At 41.4% G+C, this 23,088-nt stretch overlaps 1 protein-coding gene across 1 annotated transcript in view; it reads left to right on the top strand.

The window, feature by feature from the left end:
* SERPINI1 (serpin family I member 1) overlaps positions 1-23,088 on the top strand; it is an 86,601-nt gene that overhangs the window by 41,562 nt on the left and 21,951 nt on the right. Inside the window, exons 2-5 of the mRNA XM_065410999.1 lie at positions 7,426-7,693; positions 9,710-9,940; positions 13,422-13,616; positions 15,129-15,333. Of these exons, the coding sequence (XP_065267071.1) occupies positions 7,444-7,693; positions 9,710-9,940; positions 13,422-13,616; positions 15,129-15,333 (881 nt within the window). The 5' untranslated portion in view covers positions 7,426-7,443. The remainder of the gene's footprint in view (positions 1-7,425; positions 7,694-9,709; positions 9,941-13,421; positions 13,617-15,128; positions 15,334-23,088) is intronic.

Genomic DNA, 23,088 nt, shown 5'->3' on the forward strand with positions numbered 1-23,088 from the left:
CTTGCCCCTGCATTCCTGTGTTGTTTGCCTATATTCATCCTTTGTAATCTGTCCTAGTTTCCATTTTTTATATGACTCCTTTTTATTTTTTAGATCATGCAAGATCTCGTGGTTAAGCCAAGGTGGTCTTTTGCCACATTTTCTATCTTTCCTAACCAGCGGAATAGCTTGCTTTTGGGCCCTTAATAGTGTCCCTTTGAAAAACTGCCAACTCTCCTCAGTTGTTTTTCCCCTCAGTCTTGATTCCCATGGGACCTTACCTATCAGCTCTCTGAGCTTACCAAAATCCGCCTTCCTGAAATCCATTGTCACTATTTTGCTGTTCTCCCTTCTACCTTTCCTTAGAATTGCAAACTGTATGATTTCATGATCACTTTCACCCAAGCTGCCTTCTACTTTCAAATTCTCAAAGAGTTCCGCCCTATTTGTTAAAATCAAGTCTAGAACAGCTTCCCCCCTAGTAGCTTTTTCAACCTTCTGAAATAAAAAGTTGTCTGCAATGCAGTCCAAGAATTTGTTGGATAGTCTGTGCCCCGCTGTGTTATTTTCCCAACATATATCTGGATAGTTGAAGTCCCCCATCACCACCAAATCTTGGGCTTTGGATGATTTTGTTAGTTGTTTAAAAAAAGCCTCATCCACCTCTTCCACCTGGTTAGGTGGCCTGTAGTAGACTCCTAGCATGACATCACCCTTGTTTTTTACCCCTTTTAGCCTAACCCAGAAACTCTCAACACTTCCATCTCCTATGTCCATCTCTACCTCAGTCCAAGTGTGTACATTTTTAATATATAAGGCAACACCTCCTCCCTTTTTCCCCTGTCTATCCTTCCTGAGCAAGCTGTATCCATCCACACCAACATTCCAATCATGTGTATTATCCCACCAAGTTTCAGTGATGCCAACAATGTCATAGTTGTATTTATTTATTAGCACTTCCAGTTCTTCCTGCTTATTACCCATACTTCTCGCATTTGTATATAGGCATCTAAGATACTGGTTTGATCTTTCCTCCCAGTTTTGTCCTGCCCTCCTTTCTCTCTGCCAATATAGCCCACACTCCCTCTCGTTTCCGACCCATCTCCCAGGTCTCCATGTTCCCCACTTACCTGCGGGCTTTGCTCACCTGTCCCCGTCGAACCTAGTTTAAAGCCCTCCTCACTAGGTTAGCCAGTCTGTGTCCAAATAGGGTCTTTCCCCTCCTCGAAAGGTGAACGCCATCTCTGCCTAGCAGTCCTTCCTCAAATAGCATCCCGTGGTCTAGGAAGCCAAAGCCCTCCTGGCGACACCATCTTCGCAGCCAGGCATTCACCTCCATGATGCATCTGTCTCTGCCCGGGCCCCTACCTTTGACAGGAAGAATCGAAGAGAATACCACCTGCGCTCCAAACTCCTTCACCCGTACTCCCAGAGCCCTGTAGTCACTCTTGATCCGCTCAGTGTCACACCGCGCAGTGTCATTTGTGCCCACATGGATGAGTAGCATGGGGTAGTAGTCAGAGGGCTGGATAATCCTCGACAATGCCTCCGTAACGTCTCGGATACGGGCTCCCGGCAGGCAGCATACCTCCCGAGATGAAATGTCAAGGCGACAGATGGGCGCCTCCGTCCCCCTCAGCAGAGAGTCTCCGACCACCACTACCCTACGTTTCCTATTCGCAGTGGTGGCAGCAGACCTCCCAGCCTTAGGGGTACGAGGCTTCTCCTCCTTTACTGTAGGGGGTGATGCCTTCTTTCCTGTATCAAGAAGAGCATAACGGTTACCTATTACCACAGCGGGAGGGTTCGGAGCAGGGGTGGAGCACTGCCTGCTGCCAGAAGTAACCAGCTGCCAGTGTCCACCCTGAGCCATCTCCTCCTCCACCAGTGGTGTATCAGCAGTCCTGTGTACTGGGACAGCTACCTCAGCTGTCTCCACATGGACACTGTCCAGGAATTGCTCGTGGATTCGGATGCTTCTCAACCTAGCCACCTCCTCCTGTAGCTCTCCCACCTGCTGCCTGAGAGTTTCCACCAGCAGGCACCTTTCACATTGGATGGTCCCCCCAGCCTGGATATCAGTAAGTGGAAATTGCAAGTTACAGTCTCTGCAAAACCACACCAGGATCTGGGTAGAAGCATCCATGCTCAGGCGCTCTGTCTGGCTACAGGCGCAGGTGGAGGAGACAGAAGCAGTGCTGGCACAGGTGTTGCGGGTCTTCCTAACCATCGTAAGCCTCCCTCTGTCAAACTCCCGTCTGCAGCCCCCTGTCCGCCCAAAAGGGTGCTGTATTGCTCCTCCTTCACCTGGAGAACTCCCTTGCGAAACTCCCTGTTAGCAGCCCCTGTTCGCAAAAGCTCCCTGGTCGCTTGTGTGCTGCTTTATAAAGCCCTGGCCTGTATGAATGCCCCGCCCACTGATTAAGGCTCAGCCAATTACCAGAGGCTTCTAGGTTTCAAACCTTCCTTTGAAGCTCACAGCTTCCAACTGCCAGCCACAGCACACGGTCCTTCAAACAAACAAACAGACTGACAAACACAAGCTCAGCACACAGCAAGTAACCCCCAAACACAAACAAACACACACTACAGACAGTCACTTACCCCAAAAGGGTGCTGTATTGCTCCTCCTTCACCTGGAGAACTCCCTTGCGAAACTCCCTGTTAGCAGCCCCTGTTCGCAAAAGGTTGGAATAATAAGAGTCAGATCCTCAGGTGGTGTGTAAATCAATGTAATTATGCAGATTTACACTGCCTGATGATATGGCCACAAATTTCAGGTTGAACAGATAAGAGAACTTCAAAAATGGTAAATTTATGTCATAGTTCCTGACAAGCGATGCCAGCAGAAATTTTCAGACCAGTCTGGCTGGTTCTGCAAAGCTTTATCGACTGATCTGTGAAACATGAAATTAACGTTCAGTAGTTTAGACAGTGCTCTTGTTGTTCACCATTGTTTTTAAAGGCATATCTGTGCGAAATATTACTTTGTGATATAGTTCTGGCCCGCTCACATGTGAAACCTCAATTCAGCAAAGCAGTTAAGCACATGCTTAATTTTAAGCATTGATGTCAATGGGCCATAAGCACAAGCTTAAAGTTAAGCATGTACATAAGTGTTTCGCTGAATAGGGATGCGTACCTGATTTGAGGCCTGAATCAGTTTGCAATCTGTTATCTATCTTCAATTTTAAACTTCATGTACCAGGATGTGGTTAAAAAAGCAAATCTCCATATCCAAATTGTGAAGGGGAAAAAAACTAACTATCAGTTAAAAGATCCCTGTCTGACCACTAAAAGGAAAGGTAGCATTGAACACGCATAAAACTGACTAGAACTAGAGAAGTTCATAGAGGATAGGTCCATCAATGGTTATTAGCCATATACAAGGATGGTGTCCCTAGCCTCTGTTTGCCAGAACCTGGGAATGGCCGACAGGATGGATCACTTGACGATTACCTGTTCTGTTCATTCCCTCTGAAGCATCTGGCATTGGCCACTGTCAGAAGACCGGATACTGGGCTAGATGGACTTTTGGTCTGATCCAGTATGGCTGTTCTTATGATATCCTTTTCACTTATTACATTAAATATAGTCATCCAGTTTTTGCTTTTATATATTGATACCGCTTGACTCTAAATATACAAATAAGGAAGCATTTTACCTACCAGAGAACTAAATGAAGCTGCACTATTCTCTTTTCAGGTAACTTAATGGCCGTGAATCTGCTGTTCTTCATTTACCAAAAAAAAAAAAAAAAAAGTTACGCTCTGATTAGCAAAACAACTAATATATATTTTAAAAGTTTAAGATCTGAGGTGTGTGGGATTTTTGTGCAAGGAAAAGAGGTGGTGTTGGGAATGTGTGTTGCATAAACCTGATTAAAAATATTTAGCCATTGAAGTTTTCTCTCTATAAGATGTGTGCATCTCCCTTTCTGCTATTGTTATAGCCTATCTGGCTGTAGCACATATGGCAGACTGTTGATCCGAGTGCTGAATAGCTATCTTCACAACCAGAAGTAATTGGAAAGCTCTTTTGAAATGACAGATAAGATGATGCAATGTGCATCAAACTAATTACCCCTTTCAGTTTTCAAAGTAAGCTGGCATGAGTTAAAACTACAGCCTTGATGTGGCAAAGCACTTAAATATGTGCTTAAGTCCACCCCTATACAGCAGAGCATATGAAGTTTTTATTTAAATCATTATATGATCTTTTCAAAAATTTGGGGGCAAGCTCAGAAAGGCAGGGTGTTGCTTTGGACCCATCTTTAGAGAAGAGCGATGGACGTCTGTTTTAAGGCTTTGGACTGGGATTCAGGAGATCTGGGTTAAATTCCTGTCTCTGCAGACTTCCTGTGTGACTTTGGACAAGTCACTTAATCTCCTTGTGCATCAGTTCCCCATCTGTAAAATGAAGATCATACTGCCTTCCTCCCATTCTTTGTCTGTCCTGGCTGTTTAGCTTATAAATTCTTCACGGTAGAGGAGTGTCTCTTATAGATATTCTTTCACAAAAAGGTAGTACTATGCAGTACAAAATGATTTTTTTTCCTAAAGTAGGTAAGACTATAAAATTGCTTTCAGTTATATATTTATGGTACTCCTAGATGGGCAATATCCTTTTTTCTTTTCAACCCAGTATGTATATTATGCTGAAGTTTTGAACTGGGATTGTATTTCAGTACTTAGCTGTGGAACTGTTGGTGTAAATTTTTTTTTGATAAAGGCTGGATGTGTTTCTCTTACTAAATGTTTGTACAACGCCTTGCAAAATGGGGCCCTGCTGTTGTTTGGAGTTTCTAGGTGGTCTTGTAATAATATAAAATAGCCTACACACCCGTTCGTTGAGAAGGAAGCCTTAAATGTCCCAACTAGCAAAGACAGTCATGTTCAACCTATTATGATTTATACGTTAAGTATGAAAAAGATTAAATTCCTAAAATTGCTGGGTAGCCAGCAGGCAGGTAAGAAATCCTTAGTGTCATTAAGGAAGGTAAGTGGGAAGCTAGTGACAGATAAAGTTGTTGTTAGTTTGGAACAGAATGAATTCATTGCGTCAATGTTCTTGAAAGAAATAGTGAAGGTCATGCCTCAAAGACTGGGAGACGTTTTCCTAAGGGAGACCAAGAAATGTTAGATGGTCTTATGATTATGCTAAAGTAGGTAGTCAAGCCATAAGCAACAGTCAAAGCTAACAGGGCTCCAGACCCAGATGATTTGTTTTACATATAGCAAAAACTAATGAAATAAAAATCTCCACTGCAGGCTTTCTTGATATCTTGCTAAGAAGTGGGAAGATGATTGATCTACAAGAAGGGATAAGAGACATACAGTTAAATTCCGTTTTGGGAGACTTTATTGGAAGCTATGGGATGGGACAAGGTCCATACAAATACGTAAGCAAAAAAGAATATGGATCCATAAAACAATGCCTGGCTAATATGCATGAGCTCCTTTAGTGCATCAGTAAGGCCTCATTTTTGTGAATGTTGTGTGGACGCCACAGCAGTTAACAAGTTAAAGTGTTTTGGTTTCTCACTGAAAAAGCAAAGCAAAAATCTTATCTGTGACACATGTGGCTAAGGGTGAGGGAGATTACTAAATAATGGCTACATCAGAGTTGTAGCCAAAACACATGCACGTCTGATTAATTCTTGTGTTTCCTCATCTATGAAAAGGGGGTGGTAATGCTTAATTGCTTACCACTCTGGGGTGTTGTGAGTTTTAATTGGATAACACTTGTTTAGTGCTTTGAAGATAAAATGCACTATATAAATATTAAGTAATATTATGTTAAGGTCACTGACTTCAAGAGCCCTAGTGTCCTGAAATAGTTAAGCAAACAACTAATCAGCATTGCCAGCCCCACGCATTCAGAAATCATGAGTCAGGCCCCACAAGAATCATGAGATTTAACCCCCCCGAAAAAGTGTTTTTATTTGCCTTCTGGCTTTGGAGCCTTTTTGAGTCATGTTTCCAAGCTTTTCTCTGCAATCATGAGGATTAGAAACTTAAACTTTGTCAGTTTTTTATTTAAAAAATAAATTCTCACATAGAGTTATGTGATTAAGAGCTGAGGATTTAAGAAAAACATCATGAGACTCATGATAAAATTGTGAAAGCTGGCAGCACTGTTCTTTGCTGAAGCATTTTCAGCTGGGCCTGCAGTGCATTGACGGAGAGAGCTGAGTACCAGAGCTTGTTCTATTGAGTTCTTCTTCCCTCCTTTTGTGACACTCTCAACAAAGGATACTCCAGCCAAACACTGTATTAACTGACCCCACTCCTAAAGATCCCCAGGTGGATGTTTACTCTGGCTGGAAAAAGTAACCCCTTCTTAGTTGGTTTGCTACCAACAAGGGTCTTATTTCACTCCGTTGATACCCTTTTTTCCCCCACTAACCTTTTGAATTATTTTCCTTTCAAAGTCTCGCTCTAGGACGTTGGCACATGCTTTGTGACCAAACAGCCTCCCTAGCAGAGCCGGCTCCAGGCACCAGCGCAGCAAGCTGGTGCTTGGGGCAGCCCATGGAAGGGGGCGGCATGTCCGGGTCTTCGGCGGCAATTCGGCGGCGGGTCCCCCAGTCCCTCTCCGAGGGGAGGACCAGCCGCCGAATTGCCGCCAAAGAATGAAGCGGCGCGGTAGAGCAGCCGCCAAAGTGCCGCCGATCGCGGCTTTTTTTTTTTTTTTTTTTTTTTCCCCCCCACTGTTTGGGGCGGCAAAAAAGCTGGAGCCGGCCCTGCTCCCTAGTACGTTTCCATTGGTCTGGGTATCAGTGGGCTTACTCAAAGCAGGTTCAGTAGGAGACGACATATCTTCATCTGATTTGGACATTGATTTCAGTGTAACTGGAGGGCAGAGAGAAAGCTCAGCAATGCACATGGATGCTCTGCCTTTTTTGATCTCCCAACTAAAGAACAAGTTTCTTTGTTGCAGAACTGCAGAAGCTCATTAACACAACAGCCACTGCCTGACGTGCCACAATTTTAGCTAAGTAAATGGGACCTTGACTAGGCAAAGCCCTGCATGTAACTTCATTTTTAATACACATACTATTGGCAAAATCCGTTTGGAAGGAAAGCTGTTGCTAGACCTTTTTTTTTCCAAAAAGGAACAGAGATGGACAATCAAAATAGTTTTTGAACTGCAGGTGACTTTTGAAAGTAAAAGGGCACAAAATAGAATAGATAAATGTTGTAATTCTCTATCTTAATAATCTGCTACAGAAATCTCTTTGGAACACACATGTACTAGCTTTACCCCTTTCCCAATAAATAAGTTGCATGTTAAAATTCTCTAATTTATATTTTTTTCAACCATGGTACAAAACAATGTAATTAGCTTTACGGTGGTGTGTCCTGGCTCTGTCCAACCTCTTGAATGGAGCTTGTTATTTCTTAAATACAGTTTACTCATCCTCTCTAAAATTTTATCTTGCAGACCTGAAACTCGCAAGACATGTACTTCCTTGGACTGTTGTCTTTGCTGGTTTTGCAAAGTAAGGCCTTCAGCACAAATTTTCCTAATGAAGCTATTGCAGAGTTTTCAGTGAACATTTATAATCAGCTGCGGGCCACCGGGGAAGATGAGAATATTCTATTCTCTCCTCTGAGCATTGCAATTGCCCTAGGGATGGTGGAGCTTGGAGCTCATGGATCCACTTTGAAAGAAATTCGACATTCCCTGGGATATGACAGCTTGAAAAATGGTAAGGTCTTCTAATTGTGTTTCTCTATGTATTTTTGTTGTAAAGGAAGAGATGGAGCCTATTGAACAACCATGGAAAGGTCAAGGTTTTGCTCATGGATTTCTTAAGGAGAAAGTATGAACACCTGTTAGTTGCTCTTGAAAAGTAGTAGAATTTCTTGAAACTGTAATTTTATGCAATTTGTGTTATGTCTAATGTAAATATTTTTAGTATAACTATTTTGTGATTCCTTGATGGGACTAGGTGATCAAATTTAGAATAATAGAAGAAATCTTAACAGCTGGTGTACTGGGGTAAATATTTAGCATCATTAGATAAGAAACTCCCATTTAAAATCGGTAACAGATGGGCAGATAATGCCTATTGTATGAACTAGTTGTTGTGAGTTGAAATATAGAGAGAAGAAAATATAAACTTAGAAAAATTTCCTATATTATACGTTATCCTTTTGTGTGTAAATACCTGTTGTTTTTAATAATATAGGATCAAATTCTACCCCCTGTTACATCTACGTACCTTCAATATTGTTGTGTGGACATACTTGGGGGCAAATTTTGTTCACAGGTAGTAGTGGTGGTTGTTTGTAGTGAATCTGCTGGGCATTTCCACTTTACCGCATGTCTCTGAGTAAATGTAACTCACCCCATAACGTGACTATAGCTAGAGACCACCACGTCAAAGGATCATAATGATTCTGAGAGGTACTGTACGTAGGTGTTTGCTTGGAAACCCGTGAGTGAAATTTCTGCCCTTTATTAAAACCCATTGGACCTGGGGGCCTATGAGGAGCAGCATTTTGAGGGCAGCCTAGGAAATAAGGTGGTGCTCTGGAGATGTGTGCATGTAATTCCACTGGCCCTGAAATAGCCCTTTTGCATAGTCTCCTACATAGATGATGCCTGCAGATTATATTTGCTGCCTAGTTCTACAATTTTGCCTCTAAGGGATTAAAAAACAGACAATTACACTCTGATATTTGAAAGTATAGTCCAGTTAATGCAAACCAGGCCATGCTCGGATCTCAGACACCTACTTTGTGTACACAGCTATCAACTCCTATTTCAGCTATTGCAGTGCACTCTACATGAAGCTATCTCCAAAGACCAACCAGAAGCTTCAGCTATTGTAGAAAGCAGCAGGTTGCTTGAATCTTTGTTCAGTACACATTAAACTCACTACGCTTGTTCTCCATATGCTTTATTGGCTTCTGATTTGACTCCAGGAGCAATTCTGGTTGCTGGGATTTTTAATCTGTGAAACCTGTTACTGTCAGAGTTCCTGGTTACCTAAGAGACTGCTTTTCTCCTTCCCTGGGCAGTGTCCTGACAACTGAAATTAACTGAAGTAATTTCAGAGTCCCTAGACCTGAGTTCTGCTGATGAAGAGTTCTCAGTGGAGGGCTTTAGCATTGAAACTCATTGGTTTTTTTTTCCAGGGCCCAAAACTGTTAACATTTAGACACAGTACAAGACCCATTGAGCATTTGGGAGGGAAACGTGTGAGAATAAATATTTTTTTTCTCGAGATAGATCAGAATGATTCATTTTGATGTTGGGACAAATGAAAGCACTACAATTGGCAGGGTTGTGTGTGGGGTTGAGGGAATGGATTGCTAATGCTGCTTAATGTGGACAGTAGAAACCCAAACTAGTCATTGCACAGTGGCCTGCCATGCAGATTAATTCACATCTTCAGTATCTGAAATGGAACAGTCTACAATGTGAACATTCAAGTCAGTGTAATGTAGTATATTATCTTGGTCACTGTGTGGTTTTGGGGGGGGGGGTTGTTTTTTTGTTTTTTGTTTTTTTTGGACCTCTGATTTGTTTACATTTTCTATGTCTGAGTCTTTTTAAAAAATAAATAACTCTAGAATGTTAATGGATTTTCTGTACTTGAGGCTAAAATATCATTATGAATTGGTAGTGGGGAGAATATGTAATATTTCCATAGTATGTTTGCCTCACTAAGGAAAACAAACTACTTTTAATGTTTTTCTTTTTCTTTTCTTTTCAGGTGAAGAATTGTCATTCTTGAAGGACCTTTCTGATATGGCAACTACTGAGGAAAGCCAGTACGTGATGACAATTGCCAACTCCCTCTATGTTCAGAATGGATTTCACATCAGTGACAAATTTTTGCAATTGGTGAAAAAATACTTTAAAGCTGAAGTAGAAAATGTAGACTTTAGTCAAAGTGCAGCTGTAGCTAACCACATCAATAAGTGGGTTGAGAATCATACAAATAGTAAGTCCCTGTGGTTCTTTTATTTCTCTCTTACTGTAAATATTTGGTTGTGTCGTGCTGAAGTAGGTCAGTACTGGTTGACCTTTGTCTTGTCTGTCATCTTGTCTCTCAGAGAATTCTAGCATCAGTTCTTAATACAATTATTATATTTTTTTTCTGTACTACGATAGTCCTTTCAAAAATCAGCTTTTGCCATCACTAACCACACCGTGGTATCTAAGAGACTCTCATTTCCTCTTCTACATATAAGAAAATAACTGCAGTATGTATTGCTAAATAATGACACTTTACTAGCAATCACTCTGTGATTTGAGTCTCTATTTTCTATTTAATATAAATGTATTTATTAATGGAAAAATATTTTTTTTTCATGCTTTCTTTCTAAAACTGTTGGTTACTAAATAAAAAATGTGTTTAAAGGCGTTACTGGCCTGAGCTTAGTAATGACCTAAAATGAGAATTGTGGGTGTTCGTTACCTCTCAGGGTCGGGCCCAAATATATTAAGGAATATAAAGTCAGTTTTGGTAGACATGTGCAGATCCACTGACCAAATCTGGACACATGCAGCCCCTGTTGACTTCAGTGGAAGCCATATCACTGTTGCCAAAGACAGAATTTGACCATTGATAAGACTATCACTGCTAAGGTGAACAGAGATCTCTAGTAGGCAGGGGTGAAAGTAACTTAAAGGACTTACCTACGCCGGAGTCCTGATCAGGGGTGTGGCCTCAACTGGAAGAGGCGGAGCCTTTCAAGATTTAAAGGCCCTGCGGCTCTGGCTGTGGCTGGGAGCTCCAGGGCCTTTAAATCACCCTGGAGCTACCAGCTGCAAAGGCGGCTGGGAGCCCTGGGGTTCAGGGGTGAATTAAAGGGCCCGGGGCTCCGGCCACCGTGGAGCTCCGGGCCCTTTAAATCCCCGCCCGAGCCCGGCTTACTTTCACCTCTGCTAGTAGGAGAAAACAATAAATGCAAAACTAAAAAAGCAAATATATTTGCTCAGATTTGCTGTTGAATTCTGATCACTGCCTGTGTGGTGCTCCCATTGATTGTTTGGTTCTATACATACTTGGAGAACAAATAGAAGCAGAGCGTGTTCCAACTTGTGGATCAGAAAGAATAATTTTGTTCTAATTCTTTTTCCACCACGTCTCTTAAATTAGTTTGTGATGTTAATATTTTAACAATAGTGGCCAGATTCTGTCCTTAGTTGCAACACTGTAAGCCTAAAGGTAAGGTCAGAATCTTTCTAGGAATTTCTACCACACACGCATCCCCATGATAGCTGAGCACCTGAGAATCTAACTGTAGAGCTGTAATGGGAAGAAATGCTTTATTTAATACGTCAATTTGTGGCATAAATGGGAAATGTACTCAATGTGAAGGCTCTTGCTCCAGTTTGAATTCATCTTGTTTTGCCAAGGTATCCGGGAATGTGTTGCATCTCGGAGGGAAATCCTGCCTTGCTGTTTGGAGACACAGAAATGGAGGGGACAAAGTAGCACTAGCCATACAATAGGTCACATCATGCTGGCATAGGTGAATGTACAGTTGGGTGCACCTTTGTGTTTTTAGAAGGCACAGTATAAGCACCTGTCTAATGCCTGCTGCACAAGCATCCTTCGTGCTGACCAAGCTGGCAGTCCACAATCCACTGGGGCCATGATGCACTGACAGGCAGTCGTGGTCCCTCAGCTTAATGTCTCTGTAGCACCAGAGCTCATTCTTGCCTGGCTGCTATCAAGGGTAGAGGAGACCCTGTCCCTCATTAGCACAACATGCCACGGGGGGTGGTCGGGATTTCATCCATGGCTTGTTAAACACACTCCTCTCAAAGCTTTGAGTAATATGTGCTCAACAAGGTGCAAAATAAATGAGACATAACTGTCTTAAGAAAATATTCCAAATCATATAGAAACCTAATATACAGTAATGCGTGTTACCAAGAACTATTTGGAAAATGTCACTGAAAATGAAATTTCGAACAAGGAAAGGAAAGACTTCAGATTTTCAGATATCTTCCTTCCTTCCCCCCCCCTCCCCCCGGTATTCAAACAAGCTTTTATGTTGGAACTGAGTGAGTGTGTGTGTTCTCTTGACTCTGGTAAACTTTCTGCCTCAAGGGACATTGCTCTGAATAAACTGAAGTATAAACAAAAACAGTCACTCCCAGGACAGCGTGAACCCAGATTCTGCCCTCAGATGCACAAATGTGATACCAACTGGCTGCTCTGTGGAGCTCTGCAAATGCATCCAGAGGCAGAATTTGACTCTAAACACACTCACGCACAAATTATAAATTGAGAAGTAATAACCAGATAGTGCCTTTTTTTTTTTTTAACCCATTATATAGTATGTTGGTCATAAATGGGAGTAAGGAATCCATCTGGGATCAATTATTAAATTCAGTGACTAGATTTGTCACTATTCTTACAGAGTTATAAACTCAAATTATTTTACTGAAAACAAGCTGTATCCAGTCAGCTATATCAGGTAACGGACAATGCACTCTGATTGGAATAATTTATTTAGGAGTGTAAGCATAGTAGCTGCTATGCTCAGCTAACAAGCCTCTCATGACTACAGTAGATGTAAGATGTCTTTTCTCCTTTCCTTTCCATGAGCAAATGTCTGTAGATCAAATGTTGAGGGCTTCCTCTCTTTAACAGTCCTTATGTTGGAAACAGTGGGATTTTGCCTGTGTGAAAACCGAGTACCTGACCCACTCTCAGGGCCGTAAGCAAGGCAGGGCAACCGCCCAGGATGCAAAGTGGTGGGGGCAGAAAAATGATGGGGGCAAGGGTGAAAGTAACTATAGACACTTATCGGTATGGGACCAGGGCTGGCCCCCAGAAGGGGCGGGGCCTGGGGCGGAAGGGGCAGGGCTGGGAGGTCAGCATCCCCCAGCCAGCCCTTCCAGGCCGCCTGGCCCGTGCTGCCTGGGGCTCCAGTGACGATTTAAAGGGCCAGCCCTGGGGCAGCTGCTCCCTTTGCCCCCTTCCTGCCCATCGGCAGCTGAAGGGGGGCAAAAGGGGCAGGAACATTAAAGGCCCCAATCAATGGGACTCTTTATGTTCTTAAAGTTAAGCACATCTTTAGGTGTTTCTTCAGATTACAGCCCAAGTCCATAAAAGTTGATCCCCTGGGAGGGAAATAGTGAACGGTACCATAACACCAGGAGAAACTTTCTTTATTTGACCCACATTTTCTCAAGGTTTCAGTGTGGGTTATATTTTAAAAGTGATGCTTAGAAACAAGTGATTGATAGCCACTTGAAGGAAGGATTTACATACCAACACTGTGATTTAGGTTTTGAAAATGCTGGAAATTTAATTTGGGATTTACTGAGAAAATCTGAAATGTAAATTTTATGTTAGTGCTATTTTTTATTTTCTTGCCTTTTGCGAGCTGGATGAGTTTTGATTGAATATTCAATTTTACGTGCAGTTTGAAGCACTCCTTCTTTTCCTTTCTATCTGACAGACATGATCAAAGATTTTGCCTCATCAAGGGATTTCAGTGCTCTAACTCATTTGGCCCTCGTCAATGCAGTCTACTTCAAGGGAAACTGGAAGTCGCAATTCAGACCTGAAAACACAAGGACTTTCTCTTTCACTAAAGATGATGAAAGTGAAGTGCAGATTCCAATGATGTACCAACAGGGAGAATTTTATTATGGTAAGCTGGGACCTGGACAGCTGACTTAATTAGTGCAGATAATTCTAACTCATTGTAGCAATAATATGACACTACGTATTCAGCCATGCACAATTCTGCACACGTTTGTATATGGTTGCCCAACTATATGCAGTTACCTGATTGGCATTCCCTTGTTGGGTATTTCTTCACACACATGGTCAGTTACATGTTGCCTTGACAGAATTCATCGTTTATTTTGTTTTATAATTTCAACAGGTAATATTGAAGCTTATTTTTAAGCATTTTTTCTTTTTTATCGATTTAAATTTTCAGTTGCAGGAAATTATGATGGGGGAGTAAATAATAATTAATGACGGTAGACATTGAGTGTCAATAAGTTTAAGCTTTATAATGGTTAAAACACAAATTGTCAATGTCACGTGTCAAATATACAAAGTAAAGATCCTTAAATCAAACTTTAAAAATTATTAAATGTTTGATTTTGAAGTTTGATTTCATCATGTTCTGATGTGTAAGGTGTCATCTCTTATCCTATTCAAAAGCAGCTCTGAAAGTTACTAGGCTTTAGGGAAATTGAATTCTTTGTTCTACTTATTTATTGCTTCAGATTTCTAAAATATAACTGTAAGTGCCTGTCTTGTGCTCTGTATACCTATTTCATAAATTATAATGAGTAAAGGATTGCTTAGAAACATATCTACCTCAGACTGTGAGGAAAAAAGGGGTGCCCAGAAGGATAACAAATCTGGGTTCTGGCAGACCAAGCAGGGAGTAAGTTAAGTCTTTTTTCTCCACATGAGGATGTAACTACACTTGGAGAGAGAAAATGCTAGACAAGTAAATGTAAGCAGTGTATAGCTGAATTGTTTTGATGATGACACTAAGGTAATAAGAGGAGGATTGGTCAAGTGATAAGTGGTATCAAAAGCTGAGATCTATGTTCAGTCTAACTGGCATGTTTTTTTTCTGAATCGTATTCTAACATACTTGAGGGATCTACTTTTTTAAATACTATATATTATCTTAGAAACACTTTACAAACTTTAATTGAACATCACAAGGAATCAAGTATTAAAAAAGACTTAGTAATTGAGACAAAGATTAAAATTTTCAAAAGCACCTTTAAGTTTCATCTACACTACAGATGTCTGCCAGTATAATTATGTTAGTTAGGGATCCCACCACTTCACGCCCTGACCCAGATAACTGCCAGCACAAATCTGTAGTGTAGGCCTGGCTTAAGCCTTATTTTAAAATATAATTTAGGCATTTGGGAGCCTAAGTTTCATTGAGAGTCAGTGAGCCAGTTTACTTAGGCTCTTTGGAAATTTTTACCCAAGCTTAAGATGAGGTTAGTAATTTAAGGTTTCTTGTTTTGCCTTCTTCTGAATACAGTGTACATATCTGTTATGTTTAATTTACATCTGATAGATTACTAGTGTTGTATAGCGTGCATCTTCCCCCAGTTCATTTATTAAAGACAAAGTTTAAAGGAAATGCTTATTATGGAATTATATTCCTTTTTTGTAGGGGAGTTCAGCGATGGCTCCAATGAAGCAGGAGGTATCTATCAAGTTCTGGAAATACCATACGAAGGCGATGAGATAAGTATGATGATAGTTCTTTCCAGACAGGAAGTTCCACTAGTCACACTGGAGCCATTGGTCAAAGCCCAGTTGATTGAGGAATGGGCTAACTCTGTGAAAAAACAAAAAGTGGAAGTATATCTACCAAGGTGAGGATATATATCCAAGTACACATTTTAACGGGGGTGCATTTGTATGTGCTATGTCATTATATGACTGTACAGGGTAGTAGAGAAGGATTGGCGCAGTAGCAAATGCTTTTACTCATCACAACCGTGTTTTCTGTTTTCAGGATAGCTTGAGATTTGTCATGTGCTTTGCAGGGGGGTGGGTTTTAGAATACAGATGTGAAATTTCTAGGCAGTGAGAGAACAGGGAGGGAATCCTTGGAGATTTCCCATTTAAAATTACCTCCAAGAGGCCATTTTATTTTGATGTAAGTTGATCCAAATTGAAAACTTTCTTACTGTCAGCACTGTAAATCAATCTTTCAACCTTAAAATCACTGGTTACTTGGAGCAATGATAGATCCATTCCATCAGATACAAACCTCTTGTCAGGCTTTTCTGTAGCCATCTGTTGCAGTGGTGACCCTTACAAACTTGCCAGTTATCTTTTGGATAAGGAAGTATTTGCAGTTACATATCCTTAGTGTGTGTCATATGCAAGGTTATTCTGTAATAAGCACAGGAACATACAGGAATCCCTCCACATTTGTATTCCCTTTGGGCCTGATGCAAAGTCCACTGATGTCAATGGCAAGACTTCTATTGACTTCAGAGGACTTTATATCAAGCCATTGCTTCTATTATCCTTAGGTGACATGGACAGCTTTTCAGTGTACAGCAAGAACTTCCCTCAGTGATGTATGCAGTTTTTGAAAAGATGCTCTTTAATCATCTTAATTTCTCAATTTAGACTAGCTGAACGTTCATTATATCTGTATATCTAAGAATATAATTGTGCTTCTCATTTATTGTTTTATGTAAGGCTTCTTTAGGCCACTCTACAAACTGAACAACTGAAAGGGGAAAAAAAAAGTGGCAAAGGAATGGTTTGAAAACAGGGAACAGATGGTGGCAGAGGACATCTGAAATGCATTATGGTCCAGTGGTTTTAAGGAACTGTTATCTTTGCCACCATTCTGTTGTTGCTGAATAAAGACATAAAATGGTAGTTACTGCTCTTTATTTCAGTAACATTTAATTGAAATGGTGTACATATGACCCGAGGGCCACTTTGTGCTGAGAAGGGATAATTTATAACTGTTTTATTTTAAACAAATAAAACTCTCTTAACCTAACCCTTGTACCCATGTGAAGGTCCTTTTCAAGAAGATACCTGCAGCCATGGGAGCATGCTATGGATTGTGGAGCAAATCCAGAGTTATAGGGCTAGATGAAGGCAAGCCAGGGCCCTGGGCACATCACACCACCCCATTCTGGTCCTGTCTCAAGCCATGCCCCATCCCACCATCACTTGGAGTGGCAGAGGCTGGGAAATACCTCTCAGAAAGGCAAGGGCATTATCTTGGGGTCTCCATCTCCCCCAGCCCCCAGACAGGAGGGTACCTCCTCCCTCCACCCGAGAGCAGCACAAGTAACCACTTCTTCCACCACCACCCTTGTCCCCTGCACTCTGGAGAGGCACCGGGGGGCTTGCACAGCAGCCAGGGTGTATCTACTTGGGCTGGGCCCATTACACTGTTCTTCAGCTGGGGTGGTGTTGGCAGGGCCCTCCAGAGCAATGCCCCCATTGAGATGCGTGGGGCAGTTCATCTCTTTCAGAACTACTGTTCCAGGCTGTCTGCAGACTCAGGCAGGTATCATTACATCTGTTAGTCCCATCACATTTTTTTCAAGCTTTTCTTTGCAACCATAAGTGCTAGAAACCATAAGTGCTAGAAACTTAAAATAATAATTAAGCATAGACTATCAATGTTCCCTCTAACTTTTTCCATCCATGTGCGGAATAAATTTTGTTATGTACACTGAGGTATGTGTGCCACCAGTAGAAACACAAAACTTAGATATAATTATATATTTTTAAAAAGCTAAATAGGGATAATTACTCCAGCCAGGACAGGTTAGGCATTTTAGAACTCACTACTCAAAGAATTAAATTTTAAGTGTAAGAGAAATAAAAATTATGAAATCCATAGACCAGTCAAAACACTAAAATAACACACTTTGAAAGAATAAAATTACAGAGAATATATGTGTGCATTGCAGGAAGTACCAAGAAGTAACAACAACAATAATACAAGTGTGTGTGTGTGTGTGTGTGTGTGTGTGCTGGCTGCTGGGGAAGTTTCTGAGACACACCCTGTGCTGTCTCTTTAAGGCACTCACTGAAAGCTCTCCTGCTCTGAGCCCTGTTGTCTCCCCTCCCCCGCTCTGCGGAGATGGGGTGCATGGGCAGGGGGAGAAAGTGTGTGTGAGACTGACGGGGAAATCTCAGAAATAATGCACTGTCTCTTTAAGAAAGTCCTGCACAGCCAGCAGGAGGATCCCAGGGGCAGCTGCAGGACAGAGCAACGTGGGGGGAAGGGCACCTGAACAGATGCGCGGCACTTAAATCTCTCCGCCGCGGCCGCTCAAGCGTGCAGCTTACAGGGAACACGGGACTCTATAATGTCACATGATTCCAGGAGTCAGGATCCTAGGCATGCGCCTATAGTGCATAGGCTTTAATCCAGTCCTGCTGGGTTATGTGTATTTCCCACTTCTATTGTTCCTCCTCCTCTAACCAACAGCTCCTCCTCTGCTAGTATTCATGCCCCTTCGCATGGAAGAGCCCGTCCCAACCAGCTGGGAAATACAGATCTACTACTTCCAATGTAACCTCAGTTTGCACCTTTCATCCAGCACCTTAAAGCATTTTGTACATGTTAATGAATTAACGATAATCAAACTGGATAAAATTGGGTGCCATTAATCTCCTTCTGTATTTTCAGATTATTAAAAAAACTAATGTGGGCTTGAAATTCAACATAGAGATATAGTAATTCCCTTATTAAATTGCAGAGATTAACTGTGCACTCCCAGCATGCTATATTTCCGTTAGGATTCAGAGGTGATCTGCAGGATTTTATCAGTGCACTAAATAAACACTTCATAAATATTTTATCCTCTGACTGAAAAGGCATGTTATGAAATGTGGCCTGCAGACTCTGTCCACTGAGAAATTGAAAGCAGCAGTGGAATAAAATTAAATTTTCATACCCCCGAAAGATGGTATCCAATTATAAAGTGAACATTTTTTAAACTTATACATTTGTAATCAGGTCTGAATGACTAGCCACAGCAGAGTTAATCACAACTTTTCCAATTTCTGTCTGTGCTATCTGTGTGCAAATGAAACTCTGTATTACTTCTCTTAATAGCAAAGGGGAGAATTGTACAGGATTGTTAAATTATACTTTCTCATTTTTCATTTTCAAATCATTGTTTCCAGCTTAACCAGAGCTAAAGTGATCAACATTTTAATCCACTTCTGCGTAGAAATGAAACAGACCATGAAACTAATTTACAAAAATGTCTCCCAAACATAATTTATTTGAAGAGAACCAAAGGGAGAACTACTGGCTAATAGCCAGTCAGGAGCGCAGTCTGAGCAGCTCTTCTTATGGAGTGTCTGCCTATGTCCGGACTTTAAAATTACTGTCCTTCATTTATTTTTATTTACTTGCCATCCTTTTTAAAATATGCCTCAAACTGGTCAAAGAGTTTCACATGCCACAGTTTGTTTGCCTTAAAAACGGGAGTGGAGGGGAGGGGGAGCTTTTCTTACCTGCTCATTCTTTCCTTGGCCCTTCTGCTATTTCTGGCATTTGTCAGCTCTGGTTCTTCTTGTGACATGATCATAGAGATGTCCAGAACTCTGGGTATAGCAGCTCTTACCGCTGTGAATGGGGGCTGTGGTAGAGGATGCTTATGGCCTGGTCTTGATGGACAAAGATGGGGAGGAAGGAGGCTGTTTTAGTCATGTTTGCTCAGATGAGTTAGCTTTGACACCGTTGAAAAGCCCTGTTAAGATGCAGGCTAATATGTCTGAAGCCATATTAACTGACCATATAAAAGGCTAGGCTCCCCAGGAGACTAAAACACTGCTTCAGATGCTGAGGGCTTATACCGGCCATCTAGGCAGGTGTGAATTTTACCTGTGATCTGAACTAATGCACTTGTTCCTCTTTTTTTGCATTTGCTTTACTTTTATGCAGAGCAAAAAGCAATGTGCTATGGACCAGTTTGAGAACCTAGATTTTCAACTTCCTCTCACAAACTAAGTAACTTTGAAATGATAACCTCTGGCTGAATTAAATTTTTGCTCCAACTCCTTTTGCTGTATGAGCAAAAAGTAGACCCAGTCCTGTTTGATTCTAAGTACTCTCAAATCCCATTTGGTTCAGTGGGAATTCAGCACCTCATAGGAGGCTCTCAGCATCTTGTGGGACTGGGCCCTCTCTCCTTTCTCTTCTGTCCTTTCTGAACCATAGAAGGTTTTGGTTGAATTGTATTAATTAATTCTCTACATAAATTCTAAACTAAGGACTCTGTTCTGCCAAGGGCATAAATGCCTCCTCTAAATCTCACTGTTGTATAACTTTAATCCTTGACGCAGGGCTCATCTTCCATAACTCTTTGAAAACTGGCATTTACTGGAAAGCTGGATCATATCAGAGAAGTTTAGATATTGTGTTTTGCTATTGCTAGATGATATGGTGCCTGCTCTAAAGAGAAACGTGGTCATCTGCTTTAGTGATCTCTGGATCAGGCCCACAGTTCTAGGTAGGAAGTGAAGAGACAGACCAGGTAAACCTAGTAAAAATATGACTGCTACACTTGCGAGTTACAGCACAATAAAGCAGCCCCGGGCGCCCTAGCTCACTCCCCGTCCACACTGGCAAGGCATGTAGAGCGCTCTGACTCCGTAGCTACAGTGCTGCTGGTACTTCACCTCGGCGAGTGGAATAACGTTTGCTGCGCCCCCGCTGGAGCACCGCGGAGCCAGTGTGAACGAGGTGTTGCGTTACTGTGCTGTGATGAGCCTCCGGAAATGTCCCATAATCCCCTTAAGTCAAGTGGCCACTCTTGTCATTGTTGTGAAATTGGCTGCCGGAATGCGGAAATGCCCTTTCAAAGCTCCGTTTCGGAGAAGCCGGCTGCTTATCAGCGCCGAGAAAAGCAAACATTTACTGTTTGCTTTGAGTGAGTGAGAGAGAGGCGGGGGGGGGGGAGAGAGGGCGGTCTGAACTTACAAGACAGCATGCTGACACACTCTCAGCACCCAAAAACCACCACTCCCAATGCTGCTGCAAGTGCCGCAAATGTGGCCACGCCAGTGCGCTTGAAGCTGTCAGTGTGGACAGACTGCAGCGCTTTCCCTACGGCGTTCTACGAAGGCAGGTTTAACTCTCAGCGCTCTACATCTGCAAGTGTAGCCATGCCCTAATGTTCACCCCGACTTTTCTCAGCCTTGTTGTGCTGCTTCTTTGCCTCTTGCCAACATCTGCTGTCTTTATAAAAGTCTCCAAAGAGATATTAACATGGGAATACATATATATCAAAGCTACTATAATGGAGGAAATAATCCCCAAGTGTGTAGCAGATGTAAACGTTCCCCTTTGGATGAATGTACTATACAGTCAGACCAGTCATCTTGCCTCTTAACCTATGGTGTTATGGCAATAAACATTTATTGGATTCTTTGAAAGTGGATCAGGTTCACACATTAGTGCTCTCTCAAGGAACAGATAATTGACATTTTTCACCCTCATGGAAGCATGAGGTCATGTAACAGTTTTTCCAATGTATTATATACAAACAAGCTTTTATTCAAGCTCAGCTATTCCTGTCTCTCTTCTATCTCTTGTCTGGTTTTTTTGTTTTTTTTTGTATTTGGGTTTGTTTGTTTTTGGTCAATGCAGAAGAGTCCAGTTTTTCACTTGCTGTTTGCATTACTCTCCCTATGGTGTCTCAGGATGTTAATAGAATAGATTTAGGTTTAACATGTAGGTTTTCTTTTTGTCAGATTCCACTTAAGTTTCAAGTGCTGTCAAATAACTGCAGTTCTTCAGTGACTATGACTTCTGTCTGATGGGTATGAAAATTTGATTTGCCCTATTTATAGCATTTGAAGCTCCAAAGTAAATCTCCTTTTGTCCAGTTGCCAGTATAAGATTGGAAGATAGATACTTTTAGATCTCATGGAAATATGCAGTTCTTCTGCTCTGCATGATGCACCCACATACTGCCTGCACATTATGGAGGAAACTACTTCTTTATGGTTGAATATCATGTAATGCAGCATTCCCAAAGTCTGGGGTGCCCCAAAGGACTAGCTTGGGGGCTGGGGCTGAACAGACAGCTCAGTCGTTCTCTGGACTGTCCGCTTTAATTTTAATAATAATAATAATAATAATACAGTCATAATCACTGTCATAATTGATTTAAATTTCTAGCTGTTACAGCTGCAAAGAAATCCTTGAAGATGTGACCTGATTGTAACTGATACTGTGATGTCTCCCTGAGTTTGCCAAGACCTTGAGGTGTGAACAGACCCATTAATTTCAAGGGGAGCTCATTCAGATGCCAATTGTGATATTTTAATTGTAAATTCACCACTTAACAAAGCATGTAAAAAGGGAAAGAAGATATCATTTTAGAAAGATCTACAGAATCTAGATTGAGTCAGCTGATTCTGAATAAGTTTTTAACAACACATGGCAAAGTTGAACGGGGTGTGATTAGTGTCACTTTTCTTAAAAGGCCAGCTTGGTTTTCAGAAGTTCAAGAAATACTTGTAATGTTTCTCAGTCCATATCTAGGAGTGTACATTTCTCTGATCAAATCTGATCATCTGATGAGATCCCTGTTGCAGGCCTTCTGGTGAACTTCACCCACCCAACATTTGGCCTGTCCAAGATCTGAATGAGAATACAGCCTATGTCGTATATACTGTCAATATCATATTTTATATAGTTCTTTAGTAATATGACAGATAAACCTTGCTTTTCCCCCCCCTCCTTCCCATCCTCCCAGCCCCCGCTTCTGCAGCATATTCAGTTTTCGGGTTTAGGGATTTTTCAAAAATAACTCCCAAATCTCTTCCAAGCTTAGTATGCAAAAGTATTTTTTTCATGTATCTGTTTGCATTCTCTATTTTTTTTTCTAGTTTATTATTTGTCATTTATCTGCTAAGCATGTTATTTGTGGTCTAGTAGTCCAGAGACTTAAATCCACTTAAATCCCATTTATATCTCCTAGTAATCTTTCTACAGTTGGAAGTTTCCCTTTGCAGTTGTTGGGGGTTTTGTTTTTTGTTTGCAACCTCTAGGTTGTTTTTCAAACCCATTCACTACCATCTTACCGCCTCACTTAAAGGTTAACCAACAGTATTGATGTTCATCAGATGTGTATAATTATGTTTATTCTCTGTCGGAGCCTATTGCTGGTGGGAACCAACTAGCTGATTTGACACTGGCAGTATGAGATATATTAGTTGTCACCTTTATTGTAATGCTTACTCATTTTTTTAAAAATTGCCAGTTGCTTTATATAATGCATATATAACCAACTAACCTAATACCAAATAATGTCATCCCCTGTGCATGTAGATTAGGGGGCATGCTTGGGCTCTAAATTTTGAAATTTATCTGAATTGTAATGTGGCAATAAATATTCCTCAGCACATTCACCTCTATATAAGGTGCCCATGCAACTCCATCTAAACCCCAGTGAATCCCTGCATCGAGGGCCAAGCACTATTGAGTTCTTTCTAAAAGTTTGCATTGAAGTCAGTGGAATAACTCTAGATTTACACTGGCATAACTGAGAGCAGAATCTGGCCCACCATTTCAGAGCCTTGAAGTCAGTGGGGGCTTTGAATGAATAAAGACTTGA

This window comes from Emys orbicularis, chromosome 9, assembly GCF_028017835.1.
Source record: "Emys orbicularis isolate rEmyOrb1 chromosome 9, rEmyOrb1.hap1, whole genome shotgun sequence".
Classification (NCBI taxonomy): Eukaryota; Metazoa; Chordata; order Testudines; family Emydidae; genus Emys; species Emys orbicularis.